The sequence below is a fragment of the Cryptomeria japonica genome, chromosome 11 (assembly GCF_030272615.1).
Source record: "Cryptomeria japonica chromosome 11, Sugi_1.0, whole genome shotgun sequence".
Classification (NCBI taxonomy): Eukaryota; Viridiplantae; Streptophyta; class Pinopsida; order Cupressales; family Cupressaceae; genus Cryptomeria; species Cryptomeria japonica.
Genome location: NC_081415.1, coordinates 44,824,285 through 44,845,244, shown reverse-complemented (window position 1 = coordinate 44,845,244; position 20,960 = coordinate 44,824,285). Strand labels below are relative to the sequence as shown.

At 38.7% G+C, this 20,960-nt stretch overlaps 1 protein-coding gene across 4 annotated transcripts in view; it reads left to right on the top strand.

The window, feature by feature from the left end:
• The window catches only part of LOC131076788 (butanoate--CoA ligase AAE1), a 70,810-nt gene extending 52,205 nt beyond the window's left edge, over positions 1-18,605 (top strand). For all 4 annotated transcript variants that reach the window (XM_058014109.2, XM_058014110.2, XM_058014111.2 and 1 more), the window contains exon 3: positions 16,944-18,605. In XM_058014109.2, coding sequence (XP_057870092.1) covers positions 16,944-18,407 — 1,464 coding nt within the window. In that variant the 3' untranslated portion in view covers positions 18,408-18,605. The remainder of the gene's footprint in view (positions 1-16,943) is intronic.
• Positions 18,606-20,960: the final 2,355 nt, after the last annotated feature.

Here is a 20,960-nt window from a genome sequence, read left to right as displayed (position 1 = left end):
ATATCGCTCTGGTCCCTGCCTGAGGGATAGGAGCGAACTTGGGCATTTGGGTCCCTTGTTGACGTTTTGTAATCTTCAATTTATCTTCAACGGGTTCAACTCACCTCCTTTCTTGCCTTCAAACATAAAACTGACTTGATCTTTGCCCAGAACGTACCTTATGAAGAATTTCGCTATGGTCCCTGGGAGAGGGACGGGAGCTACAAAGAACTTCGCCCTGGTCCCTGACTGAGGGACAGGAGCGATTTTGGCATTTTGGGTCACTCTTCTTCACGACGGCACTTCAAGTTATATTCATTTGATAAAATGCACCTCTTTTGACCTCTTCAAATCGTCAAGTCGTTAAAATCCTGTAAGGACAAAGCAATATTTGATTTCGAGCTCCGGTCCCTTACTGAGGGACAGGAGCGATTTTGACTCCTGGAGGCATTTCCGTGTTTGTGAAATTCTTCAATTTATATTCAACAGAAAGATCACGCCTTTCTTCATCACTTCCAATTCGCAATTCATCTTGACTCTGCAAGGACAATAAGATTTTTGAAAACAAGCTCCGGTCCTTCACTGAGGGACAGGAGCGATTTTGCTCCTACAGGCCAAAATATCATGATTTCGCACATTTAATCACTTCACAAGGCAAAAACAAATCATTCCCAATGCCCAGGATCAAAAATCAAAAAACTCAAAATTTGGTCAAAAATTACTCAATTGGACAGAATTCACATTTCATCATCAACACTTAGACAAATTTAGACTTTGCACTCAAAATTCCAATTGAAAATAGACCATTCTGGCGAATTCATTTCATCAAAATTGCATCCTACGAAAGGAAGCTCAAAAAGCTCTCAGGACTAACTGGATTCTGGCCTGAAAACGTCAAAATGAAAAAACCCTAAGGCTTGACCCTAATCCAGACAACTAACAAACTAAACCAAAATCCTAAAACGCAAAGCGAAAACGAGCAAAGCGAGCAAAAAACATGGGTCCCCATTTGCAATGGGGCGATGTGTGAAAACGTCACAACAGGCAGCCACATATGTGCAAAGTCCGTTGACACATACCCATTCAACTTTCGTGACCAATCTCTACTCAGAAGCATCCCATATGAGTCAGGGATATCTACGACTGATATGTCTATGAAATTTTGAACCCTTGGGTCTGCAGCTAATTGCATGTGGATATTGTTCAATTCTCCCATGACTGGGACTTCTGTCTTGTCTAACTGAGTGACTTTCCTTCTGGTGGGAGCAGGAGTTATACCCAGTCTCTGACAGACAGCCAGGGGCATCACATTACTAGAAGCTCCTGAATCATAGAGGCAGTTATGCAATAATTTTCCAAAAATTCTAACTGACAGTAGGAACGGTGCTGGCTCATCTTTTCCTTGGCAAAGGATCGAGGAATCTTGATTATGTTCTTGATTCTTTACTTCATTGACCTTCGGATTGTTACTCTTTTCTGATGTTTCTTCTTTTGAATCGTCCATCTTCTTTAGAGGTTTTCCCTTCTTGATCGCATCTTTCTTAACGGCAACCCCCTTTTCTGGAAGAATCTGACTTGTAGTAAGACTTTCTTTGACGGCGGGTTGAGTTTTCTTTACCTCGCCTCTTTTGAGTAACACCTTGCCTTCTAACATATCTTCTTTTTTGGCTGGGAAGGCTGCGGTTTGGACCATACATTTGTCTTGTTCAGATTGTTGCTTGCTATCAGCTTCATCTTCAATTACATTAACAGCGGTCTGAACATTGCTGGCCATTTCTCTGGACGTATTCTGAACATTTGGCCTTACTGTGTTTGAATCATTCAGACTATTAATCACAACATCTTTAATTTCTGATACCTTCAATAGCTCATAAAGCGATAGGCTAATCTTAACCTTTTTGAGTTCTTCCAATACCATCATAGCCAGCCTTTTCTTTTCATCCCTTGCGGGGGAGGAAACATTCCTTTGTCTGTATTCTCGTGCGTCTTGCGGATACTCCGGATTATTACTAGCCTGTGGATCTAGAGGAGTAGCAAAATTGTTTGGAGGAATCGATGTTGTCAGTGGTTCTTGATTTCTCTGATTTCTATGATAGACTCTCGGACCTACACCTCCTGAGGACTGGTGGAATACCTCTTTTATCCCCTCAACTAGGATGCTATCATTCAAAGGCGGGAAATAATACTCCGAGTCTTCAACAGGTTCATTTGCTGATGCCGATGGAAACTGGGAACCAGGAGGTACCATTGGTCCATTAGCCGACTTCGGTGGAAATCTCCCATTTTGAGCTTGGTTATTTTCTCCTTCTGGTAAATGCTTGTAGCTTTCCACAATCATGGCTTGATCGTACCGTGTAGTTGGGACCATTTCATATCTTGTTGTAGGCGGATTTTCAGGCGGATCATTGCTGCGCATCTCCTGCTGGAATATGTCGGCTGCAATTTTGAATTCAGGACACTGCAACTCAGAATGTTGGTTTGTATTGTGGAGTCTACACCAATTGGACAAGGCTGCCTCTGCTAGAAACACTTTACTGGTAGGATGATTTTCTTGATTCTGTGAACTTGACGGGTTGTCTAATGGCGTCACCACATTTCCATTATTAGGAGCTGTATTCCATGTTCTCCTTTGAAAGCCTTGATTGTTGTTTCCCTGATAATTGTTCCTGAAACCTTGATTATTATTTCCCTGGAAATTTTGATTGTTTGCGTGTTGGCCTTGGTTGATCCTTTGCATGCTTTGAAGTTGATTATTCTGATTTCTCAAATGAGTTACCTCGGTTAACAGCTTCTTGACTTGTTCGATCAACTCTTTCATTTCATCCTTTTCTTCCTATGTTCTTGAAGAGTTTGTTGCATTTTGCAGGTACACAGGTTGTGCTGGTGGGGCTTGTGAAAGTGCAACTCCGGGATGAAGCACCAACTGGTTCGCCAGTTGCATGTTAGGATATGTTGCTTGTGGAATAGGATTCATAACTAGAGTCTAGTTGGTCAATGCCATACTAACCACTTGTATTTGGTTCGGTGCTGCAGTAGGTCCCATATGAAGTTGTGGCCCAGTAATATTCTGTCCCATGTGCTTACTGACTTCAATAGCTTTTGCATATGCTGCGTTTAGATCATTCGGGATAGGATGTGTCCTTACGAACATGGCGGTAAGATGATCTAAGGCTCCATAATAGATCTCCCTTGGGTCAGCAATGAGGTAGGGATGTCGCAACATCGTGTAAGCTCGATGGAACCTGTTGTTGAAAGAAGTGATCGGCTCATGTTATCTCCTTCGAATTTCAACAAACTGTCTGTACAGCTTAGTTGGTGTGGTTGGTATACCAAACTTTGCAATAAATGCATCCTTCATGGCATCCCAAGTCCTGATTGATCCTGTTGGTAAGTGAATGAACCAGAAGTATGCTTCTTCTCCTAATGAGTAGGGAAAGAGCCTACATGCTACATCTCCATATTCAATTCGCCTGTTACGAAGAAGATCTTCGAACATCTTGATATGATCCTCCGCTGTTTGATTGAAATCACTGACATTGAATTTGGGACAGAAATTCTCCGAATTCTTTGGCATGTCATGGTAGATTGCAAATTCTAATGGTGATGGATTGTTGATCATCCAAGTAGCGTCGTTGATCGCATGAGCAGGAGGAGGAGGAGGAGGAGCATTGTGAGCCATCGTGCTTCCCAAAGGTTGGGAACTTGACAGGAGACTGGACGAACCGGCCTGGCTTACTGTTTGAGTGATTGCTTGGATACTTGTGTGAATTGCTGCTTGCACTAATTCTTGAAGAGATGGAGCTTGTGATGAATCAGGAGTGCCCTCTAATCTTGATCCAGATTCTTTTGGAGTATCTTCTCTTTTGACCCACTTCGACCTTGAAGTGAACTGAAGTTTAGTCAGGCTTTTGGTGCCTGGTGTAGACCTCAATATTCTTTGATGTTTTTTCGGGTGAGAAAGAACCAATATGATCCAACGTGAAAATCTATTTTGTGGAGATTACTGCAGGTTCCTTTGATTGCGAAGTTCTCTGGCGGTGACTCTTTGGCGTTCTTCAGCTCTGTCTGCTTCTTGCTCCAAAATGATTCTAACTCTGTTATACTCAACGTCACTTCTCCTTAAGTTCCAAGCTAGGTCGTTCAATCCTGAAACAATGTCTTCTTGAATGTTGCCTATTTCCAAATTAGGTTGTACTACCTCATTCAATCCTTATGTGGCAACACCATCGTGATACATGATCATGTTGAAATATATATATATATATATATATATATTTTTTTTTGAATTTTCTGGATAGTACTGTTCCTTTTGATAATCCAACTTTCATGTGGTTCAAGCCCTCCTTCTAGCACCAATTTTGTTGACGTGTATTTTGTACACAACCAAACACAGAATAAAATACCCAAATGGTACCTTATCCTCTCTTGATTAAAGCCTCTGAATGCTGAAGATATCGCCAAAAGGATCAATCAGGGTGACTTCAAGGTTCTTCGTTGTAGGATCTCTACGTGTGGATAAGCACCAGTGGTCGTTGTAAATGCTGTTTCTCCAAGGGGTCTTACGCATTTTCTTAGAAAGCTGGTCCGTGTTACTCTCGTTTGACTACAGGAACAGGATTTTCCTAATACTAACAGATTCTCAAAAAAGATCAAAAGATAAGGGTTTCAAGAAATGAATGCTAATCTAATCCTAAGAATGACTCAATGTAGGCTGGACTTGGTAAGATTCTACCAATTTTAGTATTGTCAAGGAATTACAACTCTACTGGAATTGATGCGATCTTCTAAGGTGATTAGTGATTTTCAAATCATCAAGGATTATAGATACTATCATAAAGATACATATCAATGTTTCAACAATGATTGAATGTTTAAGCAATCTCAATATCTCCAGTTGACCACACAAGGCGTCCTTACAATCAATAAGAAGCTAGTGGTTTGGATATGAATCTCACCAAAGATCAAGCACAACACTTAGTCCTTCAAACTTAAATACTACTTCGACTGAGAATGATTCAAGAAGATAAACAATCATGAAGATAGCCACAAGTATTGCAATAAAACACCATAACTTCAATATTTTATTGATCTCAAAGCCAAATAGACAACAATTGTTCAAAATTCTTTCTTCACTACTCAATCTTGCTACACAATAACTTTCTTCTCTCTAAGCTCTAACTATTATCTATCATCTAATATCTATTATCAAAATGAAAATGAGTGAGGGTATATATAGCATCCTCAAATACAATGAATGGCCCAGATCGAAAGAAGATCAATGGCTGAGATTCTGACACCTAAACCCTAATTAGGGTTTGTTACAAAAAAGATCCCCATTTAGATAAACATTATTAAATGCATAGCCAATATTTAATTGGCACAAATATCGAAGAAACATAGACCAATAGGAATTGAGCTGCCACATCATCCTATAACAACTTTTCTTCTAGAATTTTGTTTCCTTTCCTATGCTCTTTCTTAGCATATCCAACGAATCTGGACACAATTCCTTCGGTCTCAGCAATGGGAATCTCAGGAAGATTCTTCATCCGTTCTTCCAAGTGAATGATTTGATCAAAAGCAGTGAGAAGAGCAACTTCCCATCCAGGTTCAAGTTCTTTGATCTTCTCAATCAGGAGCATGGTAGTGAACATCAGGTCTCGTTGCTCATCTGTGATGGTGTTCTCCTCTTTGCAAAAGATGACCTTGACTCTTTCTTCCAACTCTTGGATGTCCACATCTGTCTCAATCTCGATCCACCTGCCAAGAATGGTACACAATACTTCAAACACTTTATCTTGAATTGGATGGATGATACCTTCAACTTGACTGCATTTGGTGCTGATGTCTTCAAAAAGGACCTCTTTCATTTGGAGCAGAGCTGACCACTGTAGTAGGTTATGAGTTCCTCCATCCATTATCTTTTCTTGTGCGAGGATCCATCTTGGTGTTTGCCTTATTACTTGCAAGACAGGAATGATAACATCTCTAGTGTGAGCGAAAGCGGCTACAGTTATCATTAGATTATGGATAATCTCAAGGACCTGGATAGCTCGATGAATTGTCTTCATCATTCTTGTTGCAAATTCAACAGCTACTGTGTGGGATTTATCAATCCAAGAGCTCATAAGTTGAACCAAGCTTTTGACCCTTTCTGCTTCGCCAACTGATTCAAGAGGAAGTACTTGTAAAGGAGATACTGCTGGATCCTGACGTCTCAAGGGCTGATTGAGATGACTAAAATAGCCTCTCCAAGCACCTCTCTCTCTCTCAAGTTTCCTATTCTTCTCCATTTCTTCCTTAAGTTTGTCTTTAAGTGCTTCAAATGAATCGGTTGCTTCTTCCATGTTCAGTAGTGAGTGGACCAAGCTCAAATGTTTCTAAGTCATACACTCATATGCAAGAATCTCACCTTCATACTTGTCTACTATTGGTGTAGCTATTTGCAATTTCCTGGATCCTGTCTCATCCCTTATCACCTTGGACATCTTTGTGGCCTTCTTCTTTTCCATTACCTCTTGAAAATTTCCTATAAGGCTTTCTAAATCAAATACATCTTCTTCCTCTTCAACCACAATTACCCTTGTCAGTCTCTCTTTCAACCAATCTGGGATGGCGGATCTTGTTTCTCTTACTTGTATCTCTTTAGGCAGTGGTTCATCTTCTTGGAGAGGAGATGTCGCTTCATCATCATTCTTCTCTTCATGTAGCTCATTAGCATCAACTTGGGGAGATTGACTTGATGAGTGTTGAGGCGTCTGTCCCTTCTCTGGCTTGTCATTTTGTACCATAGATTCCATAGATTCATCAACTTCAGGTACCATCTTCTCTTGACCTTCCCCTTGGCTTGCCTTCTTTTCATGTCGAGAAGATGTAATTGATGGGTGATCTCGATTGGCTTCCTGTTTCTTCTTGGAAGATTCCCTTTTCTCAGGTCTTTCTTTCCTCTTTGCTCCTCTAGGATGAGAAGTATTTTCACTCACGTTTGCTTCTCCTTCTTCTGGTCTTGCCTCTAAAGTAAAAGTCATTGATACATTCTGCTCCCTCAACTTCTGATGCTGTACATCCACCCATCTGCGAGTACATGATAAAACAGGAGCCATCAAAGCTCTCAAGTCTAAAACCTCGGGCTCATTCCAATCTATCGTCACTCTTTTATCTTCTTTGTCATAGGACGACTGGAGGTATCTGCCATTATCTTGGGCTTGATCAGCTACTCTATAAACTTTGCATTTCCTAATGAAATCTAAAGGTAGCCTGGAATGCAGCTTTCTTTTAACTTCTAAATCACTCGAGAGATTCATCCAAAAGTCCTCCACCTGAAACTCATGTCTGTACTTCTTACCGACTGTCTCCTCCATATAACCGTAAGGATCAAAATTCTCCCGCAAGGCAAAGGATGTGAATGAATATAAAGATAATTCCTTTTCTGCATCTTTCAAGGCTTGTGTGTTAGGACATACCTCAACTGAATTCCCCAATATGATGGGCACGGGAATTCCATTTCCATGCTTGTGTCTGGATGCCTTCGCATAAGCTGCCAACTGTCTAGTCACCTCAAGTAGCACTATCCTGTCTGTCGGATACCTCGGCAACATATAGGGAGGTGAAGGACACCCATGAACTCTGATGTATGTAAACTTTTGAAACTGGATGAACCATGCACCATACTTCTTCACAAGTTCTTGTGCATCCAGAGATAGTCGATTATGAATCCCACCTTGCAATATCCTAGTTATGTTCATCGTGAAGGTATCATTGACTAACTTGTAGTCACTTCTAGGCGGATGATGCAGATGAACATAAGAGTCACAAACTCTCACTTCTCCGGGTCCTCTTCCGATCACTCCTTTGTGAGGTAGCCCTGCATACTCGAAACTCCTGATCAAGGCATATATAACATATGAGCTCATGTAGAACGACTTGGTAGGTCTTAGCCTTCTCAACTGCACATCCAGACTATTGCTAATAATTCTGGCCCAATGAAGCGTTCCTTTTCCTTGGACTATCACTTTAATGAAGAAGAACATCCACTTTTCGAAGTAGAAGGCTTGAGGAGCCCCTGTAACTCGATTGAGCAAAGTTATCAAATCTCTGTACTCCTCCTGGAAGTCGATCCTATGCGGTGTGTTGGGAATCTTGTTCAGGTGAGGCCGACTTTTGAGCAACCAATTCTTATTGATGAGATTTAGACAAGTATCGAGATCATCTTCATACATTGATCTGGCTCCTTCTAGGCTTTTGTAAATCATATCTTTATGCTCTGGAAGATGAAGAGCTTCACTTATAGCTTCCTCTGAAAGGTAAGCTAAGGTGTTCCCTTCCTTGTATACAATCGACCTTGATTGTGAGTCATAATGGCGGGCACACTCGATCATCAGCTCATGACACTTGACTGCTGGAGGGAAACTTGCCGCCTTGATGATTTCACTTTCAATTATCTTCTTCGCAACAGGTGATGGCTTGCCAATGTAGGGGACCTCTCGAAACTTCTTCACATTGAAGTTTCCCAAGTTGGTGTTTCCGATATTACTCCATTTGGACACGATCCTGGTCTCCAATTCGTCATTCTTCTGATCTTCCTTGATGAGAGTCGGGCGACTAGTAGATGCTCCTGCCTTTGGAGTCGCCATCTTGACACCTACACAACATTTCAAAATTAGTCCTTGAGCATTAAGGGGTAGAAAATAAGACTCAAAAAGGAAGATTCAAGATATTAATTAGGAAACTTCATGATAAATCTAGAGTTATCATTTCCTAATTAACTGACTTTTCTTAAAAAAGTGTCCAAAAATCAAGTCTTGAACAAGAATGTTAAGATAATTTCGCCATACCTCCTCTTGAGTACTAAACTCTAAGACCCTTGAAAAATGATGCAAGAAAAATGGATTTCGCTAGGCAAAGTTTAAATCATAGCCCTCTCTTGGCTGAATTGCGCCTCCTCTAGCTTCAAAAGGAATAAACTCCACCCTCCTTAGCCTTTAACACTTAGAAGAAATTCACTCCAAACAAGCTATATTTCGCTCCTCCAATTTGCTCTCCAATTTCGCACTTAGAAGGAATGATTGAATGATTTGAAATGTGAAGCAATACTCCTCCAATATATAGAGTGCTCACCCCTTGCTTCCCTTAGGCTGACTTGGCAAAAAAAGGGGTAAAAATAAATAAAATCTCTAAAAAAGGGGGGCTGACTTTCAAAATAAAGGCAAAATAATACCTTGAGCGCTCATTAATAAATTTTAATTTAATAAAAATTAATTTTAGATGCCTCCAAAGTAAAATTTCGATTTTTTCAAGGCTTCAGATTAATTTATTAAATGTAAAGTGCTTTGAAATTATGCAAATTTAAATTTAATTTTCCAAATGTCTCAAATTTAGCAATTTTGGCGATTTAGTGCAAACTGGAGAATATTAATTTCTTGATCAAGGTCTCAATGAAGCTTGCTAGTGATTTCGCCCTGGACCCTCTCCAAGGGTCAGGAGCGATTTTCCAAATTTAGCCTTGAATATTTCATATTTTGACTCTAAAATCTCCTGGAGGGTGAATTCATGTCTAGTTAAGGTCTTGCATTTCAAGTTTTGGCATTATGCATGAGGAATTTAGGTGGAAGTAAGGATTTCGCCCTGGACCCTCTCCAAGGGTCAGGAGCGATTTTTGCATTTTGACTTTGTAATCCACCTTAGCTTCAATTGTTGAACTCTCAACGCAATTTTCATGATCCATTTCCTTGCGCCACCAAGTTACTTCATCAAAAATCTTGAAGGAAATAATGCCTTTAGAAGAATTTCGCCCTGGACCCTCTCCAAGGGTTAGGAGCGATTTTCATAATTTGGCTCAAAACTGGCATTTTTCAAAGTTTAAAATCTCTTTAAGGCATCTCAAATAGATCTTCTCACTGAATTCTAGACTTTGCTCTATCCAACTTAGGAGAAAAAGTGCACTTTTGGTGTTTTTCGCCCTGGACCCCCAGCAAGGGTGAGGAGCGATTTTCTCAATTTTGACCAAAAATCCTCATTTCCTTATCAAAAAACTTCTCCACCAAGCAAGATCATGTTTATGCCTCCAAACTAAGCAAGAAAATCCTCTTTCCAAGTTTTTTGCCCTGAACCCTCAACAAGGGTCAGGAGCGATTTTTGCAAATTAGGCTCAATCCATCATCATTTCTCGTTGAAACTTTATTCACCACTAGGCAATGTCCTTCCTTTATCCACTCCATCCAAATTTGCTTTGTTATTGCAAGGTAAAATGAGAGGTTTTCAAATTTTCGCCCTGGACCCTCAGCAAGGGTCAGGAGTGATTTTTGTTCCCTGGCTTAGAATCATCAATTTTTCGAGGCAAATCATCATTCATCATGTTTTTGGAGGTCTTTTCTACCTTAGCCTAACCTTGCCTTAGCACAATCTTGAAGGAAATATGTTGGTTTTATGATTTTCGCCCTGGGCCCTCTCCAAGAGTCAGGAGTGACTTTTTATAATTGCCTTCAAAACTTGCATTCTTAACAATCCTTCGTCACTTCAGGGCAATCCCAACATCATTTCAAGCTCGTGTCTAGGTTTAGTTTCGTTCAAACTTGGAGGAAAAGGTCTAATATTAGGTTTTTCGCCCTGGGCCCTCAGCAAGGGTCAGGAGTGATTTTTCCTATTTAGCCTGATTGCTTCTTTGTTGATCATCCAAATTATCTTCAATGGGTAAAACATGCCTTTTCTCATTCATTCCAACCATAAAAATCATTTTGACTTTGCAAGAAAAATGTGCTTTTTAGAATTTCGCTCTGGGCCTTCAGAGAGGGTCAGGAGCGATTTTTGCAATTGTGACCAAAATGTTTCACTTTTCACCTTGAAACCCCTTTGCCAAGAAAGATTTCATCCCTTTCTATGCTAGGAATATGATTTTCATGTCCAAGAAAAGTCAAAAAATGTGTTTATAAAGAACTTCGCTCTGGACCCTCAGCAAGGGTCAGGAGCAAATTACCCTTTTTGAACAAAACTCCTTCATCTCTTCATCCTCAAACAAGTTTGGAGGTTTCGTCATGCTCATTTCACCATTCATCATACCTTTGATATCTCAATTTGACCAAACAAGGCTAGAAATGACTCCAATAAGAATTTTCGCCCTGGACCCTCAGCAAGGGTCAGGAGTGATTTTGAGGTTTCCAACAAAGTCCTTCATCAGTTCAAGTTAAAACTCTTTCAGGCGGGTGGAGGGAGTTGTTCATTTTCCATTCATGCTCAAAACTTGATCCCTTTTCACTGCAAAATGAGGAAAATCAAAATTTCGCCCTGGGCCCTCAGAGAGGGTCAGGAGCGAATTTGCCCTTAGCCCCCAAAATTCATCATTTCTCATGTCTTCAAACCTTCAATTGCCTCAAGTGACGTCCAATTCTCCTTCCGGGAGACCCTGCACAAAGCAAGTTAGCCAAAGTCAGTGATAAATAAGTTTAAATAACATTTTCACTCTGGACCCTCAGCAAGGGTCAGGAGCGAAATCCTCATTTTAGGCTAAACTGCTCAAAATTTAAGTCTCAAATCACTTCACAAGGCAAAGTTAGGTCATTTTCAAGGCCAGGAACTAGTTAGCAAGTCCTCTCAAAACAAGAAATTGTGTTTAGGATGAAGTTCGCCCTGGACCCTCAGCAAGGGTCAAGAGCGATTTTTCTCTTTCAGGCATCATCTTACTTTCCAAAAATTTATCAAAAACCTCTCCAGGCAAGAACACACAATTTCACCCTCAAGCATGTCAATACTTAGTCAAAATTGTGAAGGAAATCTAGTCTACAAGGAACTTCGCCCTGAACCCTCAACAAGGGTCAGGAGCGAATTTGACGTTATCAGGCTCTTGATCTATTTCTTGACCTATTTAACTTAGCCCACTAGACTCCCTTTTCTTCACTGACCATGCTTAACTGACTCCAACTTGGAAACAAACTGGACCTTACCCTAAAAACCCCTATTCAACCTAGACCTAACCTGAGACCTATTTGACTCCCTTGAAAGGTTTACCTCATTCTGACAATCCCAAATCCTCAGGGAGACACTTAACATCTTTCCAAAATTTGACTGGACTTAGCTTGAATGACGCCAAAAAAGAACCCCTAAGGTTTAGCCCTAGCCTAGACAGACAACTCACTCACTCAAAATCCTAAAAGCAGAGAGAAAGCAAAACAAAAGCAAAAAGAGGGGGTCCCCATTCTAATGGGGTGATGTGTGAAATGATCACAACAGTGTGCAGGTTGTTTTCTTTAGTGGAGGGTATAAGATGGTGCAAGAAACGGCTATGTGCTTGCTAAGGGTGTCTATATGGACACTTTTTATTTTACTTGGATGAATGCACTATTTAGTGCAATATTAGTTTTTCTATTCTTGTAGTAAAGAGATTTGTTGAATCCACACCATTATTAGAACCAACAACAAAATATTTTTTTGTCTACTTCCAATGGCCATGCTTTCTAGGTACCCAAGTGAGCTCTTGCTTTAGAGAACAAGCTATTAATAGAGAAAACAATGCTATGGCATTAGACAATGGGCCATATGGATGAGAAGGGCCCAAGGACCTTAAAAATAAAAATCTAGTTGAGGGGATGAATGATTGTACCTTGAAGTTGATTTTTGTCAACATTTTGTATATGGAAAACAAATCAACATTTAATTTTATTCTAGTTCTCACAAATCTTTTGGGATGTTGAACTTCATTTATTTAGATGCATTTAGTCCTATTGATATTCTTTCAATTTCTAAGTCTTTGTATTATTTATTTGTTACCAGTGTTATTTTAGGACATGAGCATGCTTCTTAGGAGTAAATCTAAAGTATTCAAACAATTTAAAAAGTTTAGGCCTCTTGTGGAAAATCAAAATAGTAGGAAGACTAAGGTTTCAAGACTTGACAATGGCGTTGCACTTTGTTTCACAAAACTATAAAAAGCATGGGATTGAGAGACATAAGACAACTCCTTATACCCATAAACAAAATGGAGTTGTAGAAACAATGAATGGGATGCTGATGGAGAGGGCTAGAAGTATGCTTGGGGGAGCTAGCTTGGAACAAAAGTTCTGGGCAAAAGTGGTTGCTAAGGCTTGTTTTTTATTAACATGTCTCCTATATTAGCTCTCCAAGGGAAGAATACAAACCTCTCCAATATGGCTTGAAATTATAAAGGTTTTCTAAGCTTGATCATGCATCCCTTATGGATTAGTCATTAAAATTTAAAATGAATGCAATGAATGATAGTTTTACATAAAAAATGTGTATAATTGATTGCACTGAATCCTTGGCAAACTCGAATGATTTCTTCTTGAGGTTATGCCAAAAGCAAGAGTTCTATCGGTGAAAAGGTTGAGTGATGTGCAAAATGTCCTAATCACCTGGAAATTTCCTAAACATTGTCTTCTATATGGCAGTGTTGAATCAATGAATGATACTTGTGACACCCCCATAGAACCTGATTATGTATAGGAATAAGTATAGCTATACTATTCGGTTGTTTAATTTATGATTCTAGATGCAAAGAAGACAGTGTTGGACAAGTATGAATTCATGGTTTAAAATGTCAGTTTATAACATAGCAGGCAGGCTTGGACTTGCCAAAACCAATATGCCAAAAGATTCAGCTACTCTAAATGAGGACTTTGGCTTGCAAATGAGGGTTTTTTGTCTTTTTTTTTAGTGTTCTGATCTGTAATCGACATGTATATTCCATTGCACATCTCATAAACATAGGTTTACTTTTCTTTTATGTTGTTTCAAAGTTCTATGTATTGAGCTATATGTAAATGCTCTAAGTGCCCCTTTCATGAGGTGACAGAGGTGAAACCACCCCTTTTGCTGAACTGCTATTATATGTGGTTACAAAACTGCTATGTCAGATAACTCATGAAAACAAAACAACCATTGATAGAAACAAAACTGTGACTAGGCTATTGTACAATTCCTACAATCTGCATAGGCCATAGCTGTTGCATACAAACTCAATTTCAGAAGCTGTTTTTTCTGGTGTAACTTTTTGATAGGAATCCAACATATAGTAAAATTCCACTTTAGGTGCGTCCCTTATGCCGTGTTTGCCCCTGAAACAAACTGTAATGTCCCCTTTTGGGTGTTGAAAATGTAGCTAGGTCGTATCCCTTGATTGGGCCGACCTAGCTTGGTAAATTTTAGATGTGGCCTTCGGCCTTAAAATTTATTGTGTAATTTGTAAATTCAATAGGTCAGGTCCCATTCATATGTAACTTGTAAAGGGTTATTGGTTAGGTCCTAACCTATGTAACTTGTGGTTATAAATGGGTCCGACACCATAATGTAACTTGTGACCATTGGAGATTGGTCCCGCCTAGGCACATAAAACACTCAAAGGGCAAACACAAATGTAACGTGTGGAAGCATGGACCTATTCATGTAACTTAAACTAAAAGCATTATATTTTGGCGCCAAAGTCCCTAGCCGACTAAGGCAAAATATAATGCTTGTACCTCCTATATAATCAATGGATTGTAATCCATTTCATAGATAATAATGGGTACTTGATCAGCGAATACCACTCTGCCAGCGAATTCAATGTTGAAGTCAGCGAATATTCTCCAAGAGTCAGCTAACACATTCCGAGTGACAGCGAATTCACATTCTTGTAAATCGGCAGACTTCTGATCCAAGAAGCTACCCTCTTGCTGTGCGAACTATATCAGACTGATCTGCCCTAAGGTCTGCCCTACATCTGATTGGAGATTCAGTCAAGTTCAAATCAGAACTTGTGATTCAGATAAGTCAATTCTGTCATGCCCTAGGTGGGCAAATTTGTATTTGATTATCTTCTGACATTAATCTAATCAGATCTGAGATCTTTGTTTGCTGGGTTTTTCCTCGAAGAGGGAGGTTTTCCCAGGGTACATGTGTGTTATGCATATGAATTACTTTGCATTCTGATTTTCTGTTCTATACTGCTAATCTGATTGCTAAAATTAACATTGGGGATATACCTGAGTTTGCACAAAAAATAACAATTCCAACAAATGCAATTCATTTACAAATAGAATTCTATAATAAAATTACATAATTGCAATTCAATTTAGAGAAAATCTTAGTTAATTAACAGCAAAACATTAATATCAAGGCTCTATAATCATATCCAAATAATCCTATTGAAATCAAAATATCCTCAATTGATTTGTATCTATTTCATAGCTTATTTCCAATAGCCAACCATATGAGGAATCTGATGGAAAAGCTTGATAGGACACTAGGAGACTGTTCTCAACCAAGCCCAAGGGCACGGAATGAGCATCCGAGTCATTCAGCCCCTTGGCCCACAAGAATGGCAGGACCTCCAGTCCATCCATCTTAGGGTTGGCATATCTGATGAGGGAACCAGTACTGCTGCATCTCCCTTCCAAATGATTCACATTAGATAAGATTGCAATCACTTTCCTAAATATTATAGATTGCTGTACTTTCTCTGAATTATACTCAAATCAGACTTGATCATTTGATTGATTGATTGATTGAATGCATTCCTTTGATTTGATGATTTGAGGCATTGGTGAGTGATGATTAAGTGATTGTTGAAGATGATTGACGAGTGATGGTGTAATGAATGCTATTTTGATATATTGGTGGATGATGATTGAATGAATGTTGATTTGATAGAGTGATTTCTTGATTGCTGAGCTGTTTGTTTTCTTGATCCCAAGATGAAGTGATGATTGATGCAGATTTGATGATTGTTTGCTTGCTCTTGCTGATTGATTGTTTGCTTGATTTCTTGAGGGATTGATGATTGGTGGATGAATGGAGGATTTGTTTTGATGGATTCATGAGTGATGAGTGATGATTGAATAGTCATCCTTGAATGCTTAGAATAATTTCTCCTTTATATTTTATTGGTGAAGGGGTCACACCTTTCATAAGAATTGAGTCACCACCCTCCATTTATGCCTTTTGATAATATTAAATTATTTTCTTAATTGACCTCCTTTGCATGTCCTCCTCAAATGAAACCTTCTTCCCTTTATATCTTCCAGTGTGAGGAAGAAGTCGCACCTCTTCATCATGTCTGCCCTTTGCAAGAGTGTTTTCACAATTACCACCCTTTAAAGAGTACATAACTTCTGCCCTTTGAAATAGTCACCTCCTTATTTTCTACCCATTCCTTTCTATTAATCCTTTCTTGATTCATATGCTCCATTCTTTCTTCCTAACTATTGTTGGATGAATGATCCTTGAATGTCATCAAATGAAATGATCTCCATTTTATATCTCATGTTTGAGGGAATCACAACTCTTCATTTCATATATGATCGTTCATTAAACTTAATTAAGTTTGAACTATATTATATTTTTTAATTTTATTTTTATTTTTTATTTTTATAAGTTATTATTATTATTTACTATTAAATCCCATTTCAAAACGGGGACATTACACAAACCTACATTTTTAGGTCATAACATGTAAGCATTTTTAATAGTTGTTCAACTCAACTGCATTTGATGATTTTCATTATCCAATTTCAGATCATGGCTAAGTCACATTGTCTGACTAGGATAGACTTGCTGAAACTCAGTCTTGCTAAGTCAATCCATATTGGCTTCTTGTGAACTCCTGGTTACTTGGGCGTACATAAGTCTTAAACTATTTCAGAGAGTCCTGCAACTTTGGTACATACAGTGTATATACTACTTCATATGAATTAAACTGATTGGATGATATCCCATGACTATGCTAGCATCCTTTTGATATGACATATAGAATAATGAATTTTCTTTCTAGTTTTAATTCATAGACAACCATGGTACATAGTTTTGTATAATTTTATGGATTTACCGTAGCCTTTCAAAAGATGCATAGATTACAATTATAAATATGAACATTTTTTTCTTTAAAGGAATGACAAATGTTTTGATTTCAGTGGAGATGACAAAACAAATACAGTGGTCTGCATGTTAACTGATTTTTTAACTTTCATTTATTTCTTCAGGTTGCAGTAGTGGCTCCCAATATTCCAGCAATGTATGAACTGCAATTTGGAGTACCAATGGCAGGGGCAGTGCTTTGTTGCTTAAATGTTCGTCATGACGCACGCACAATGTCAGTGCTTCTGAGACACTCTGAGGCAAAGGTCATTTTTGTAGACTTACAGTTCTTAGAAGTTGTTCATGAAGCTTTACATCTATTGTCACAACAGAAAAATGCAAAGGTTCCTATTCTGGTACTGATTCCTGAACTGAATAGTAGACAAAATTCCCAATATACAGACCCTGCATACTTAACTTATGAAAGCCTTCTGAGCAATGCAGACAGAAACTTTAAAATAAGGTGGCCTGAGGATGAATGGGATTCCATTGCACTAAATTACACATCTGGCACTACTTCCAGTCCAAAGGGGGTCGTATACAGTCACAGAGGTGCTTATCTCAATGCTCTTGCATCTGTTTTGTTATGTGAAATGATGTCCATGCCTGTATATCTCTGGACAGTCCCAATGTTCCACTGCAATGGCTGGTCATTTGCATGGGCCATAGCTGCACAGGGTGGCACAAATGTCTGCCTAAGAAATGTAACAGCAAGTGCAATATTTGATGCCCTTGTAGAGCACAAAGTTACACACTTAAGTGGTGCACCCACAGTCTTAAGCATGATTGCAAATGCTCAACCCCATGAAAGAAAGCCTGTTCCCCACATTGTGCAGATAGTAACTGGTGGTGCCCCGCCACCGGCAGCTGTTCTGTCCACCATGACTAAGCTTGGCTTCCACATGATTCATTCATATGGCCTCACTGAAACATATGGCCCCTCATCTGTCTGTGTATGGAAACCCCAATGGGACTCTCTGCCAGAAGAACAGCAGGCCAAGTTGAAGGCTAGACAAGGTGTCCCACACCTTGGGCTGTGGGATATTGATGTTAAGAATCCAGAAACTATGGAGAGCGTTAATGCTGATGGGAAAGCAATTGGGGAAGTCATGATCAAGGGTAATACCGTCATGAAGGGATACTTGAATGACGTAGCTGCCACTGAGGCTGCTTTTGATGGGGGGTGGTTTAGGACAGGTGATTTAGGGGTCATGCATCCTGATGGGTATATTGAGCTCAAAGACCGGTCTAAGGATATTATTATCTCAGGGGGTGAAAATGTTAGTACTATTGAGGTTGAATCTATCCTATACAATCATCCAGAGATTCTAGAGGCTGCTGTTGTGGGGCGCCCAGATGAGTACTGGGGGGAAACCCCTTGTGCCTTTGTGAAGCTCAAGGGACCCAAGCAGGTTACTGCAGAAAGCATCATTGCTTTTTGTCGTGCAAGATTGCCACATTTTATGGCTCCAAAGACACTGATATTTCAGGATCTGCCTAAGTCTTCGACAGGGAAAATTCAGAAGGTTGAGCTTAAGCAGAAGGCAAGGGCTCTGGGGAGCATCACAAAGCGTCAGAGCAAACTCTAAATTGACCTATGTTCTATGTATCTGATGCCACCTATAGGTCTGTCATATTAATACATTTGTATTGTCAGCCCATTGTATCATTTGGTACATTTCTGGACTCTGAAATGTGGAATTTATCCTTTCACGTAAAGGTCTAATGGAGGGGACTTAATAATTTACTTAGTTTGGAAATTAAAACTATATTAGAACAGAAATTCATCACCAGGACAAAGCATTTACCAGTTTCCATTGTTCTTGCCTTCCATAGAGAGATGCAATTCACAGCTTCATCACACAAAAATACTGGGAGGGTTCTGAGACAACTATTGGAGTACTCTTACATGGTTTAAAATGTAGCATATTTTTTGTCAATATTTCTATAATTTCTACCAACAGAACTACTATAAAAAGTAAAATTAGGGGGAAAGCTACTATTACTGAGCTTCATCTATTCTTTTAAATCACTGGAATAAAATGTTCCAACCATACATGTCCTGATCCTTTGTTCCCCTCTCCGGTCCCTATGCTATTTCCCTATTCAAATTTTGTTCCTAGGATTTTGTGGATACTTCCAGGCATACCCTCTTGACATATCTGATTCCTGTCATCTTCGAGATTGTTTTTGCCATTTTGTAAAATTGCAGAGAGCTGCATCAGCAAAAGCTCATAAGAGAAGCCAAGCCTATCTTGTAGATCAACGTGTTGTTAAACAGCAGCATTCAATGTCCCCAGAGTAATCAGTTAACATTTTCCTCAAAGAACTCATATTATCCATATTTTAGGGCATTTTGGGAACTGTACCCCTAGAAATCTCTTTAATATTCTCTTTCGGGGCCAAAACAAAACCACCATAAACATACTTGTAAAGGTAATTTAATTGACAAGGTTTTTGATTTTGTAAGCTTTTTAAATTTTACTAAAAAGAAAAGTGTTTATTAGGCCTAATTACGTTTGTTTACAGCGTTTTTTTCCCTAGTGTCTTTATAATACCTTAAAAATACTCTTAATCGATCCGTTAACTGTTTTTCAATCTAGAATGGTTAGCTTCATAACCTTATCAACCCACACTAATGGTGACAACTCTATGTGACAATCTTACATTATTGCACTAAAATGGATAAGTTCTTGTATCATGACAAATCCTTAAACCTCAGCCTATTCATTGAGGGTTCATTCAAAAATATTATGTCTACATATCCATTTCTAGGAAGCCAAGGCTCTATAGTTCACATGCCAAACATAGAAAGACTTCATGCACATAATAGTGATGAGATCTCTGACCTCTCTTTAAAATCACAACCATTAATTGATGTTATGCTTCCAATTGAATCCATACACCATATTATGATGTCAATTGTATCCTAGACAAATATTAGCACAATGTAAACAAGAAGCAAGAACATAAAATTACAGTCTCTAACTGATATATACATCACATGTATGTATAATGATCATCTCGCATACATCACATATACACATAAATTGAGAACATGCTTCCAATTCAATCCACATTCTATAATATGATGTCAATAGTATCCTGAATAGATGCTAGCACAATGTCAACAAGAAGTAGGAACATAAAACTACCTAGTGTGTAGCCCACATGTACATCACATGTATACATAATGATTAGATTAACATACCTCACATATACACATAATGATCTAATCATGCACACACCATGTATATATAGTGTGACTAGTTCTCACATGCTCGCCACACCCCTCACCCCCTTCTCGCCCCCTCCCCACACCAACCCACACACACACGACTATCTCACCCTTGCTTCACATATACACAATGTGGCTAGCTCATACACACCACATGTACACATAGTAAGCGACTCACACATACACATAGCAACTAATTGGGAAAAAAGAAGTGGATGCAATCTCATTGCATGTTGTGTGTGTGAAAAGTGGACCTGTATCTGTATCTGGAATACACAACACTTCAATTAAGTCATTAGATGCATGGTTAGTAAATCAATAATCAATGAATAATAAACCATAACAAAGCGACCCATTGCCTTCTAGTAGATGCGAGTTTAGATTGCTCTTAGATTGCTAGGCTATCCAGTGACTAGACAACACCTAAACGAAGGATTTTTAAATCTTATATGAGCATGAATATGAGCTAAATGGATGCAAGATTAATCTAACATGATTTAAGCAATATATGAATATTTAAGCTAAATGATTTAAAAAATATGAAATAACTAATATGCAATATCTCAATGCAAATTTTCAATGAACCTAGAGCAAAAACAACATAATAACAATATATTCTCCAGGATGAAAATTCAGAAAGAAACCAAAGGTTGAGATCAAATGATGATGAGCGGTCAAAATTTTCCAAGAGGAAGCACAATCCAGGTGAATTGATGTGATTGGATGCTTTTCTCAGTTTTAAAGGAAATTGAACTAAAATTAAGATAAAATTAGAAAAAAACTGATTGATTCTCTATTTCATTCAATTTTAATATTTAATTGTTTTAATTGCTTTCTTTGAGATTATTTATCAATTTTTAATTTGTTTTTCAAGATTATATTCAATTGATTTCTTTTCTCAAAT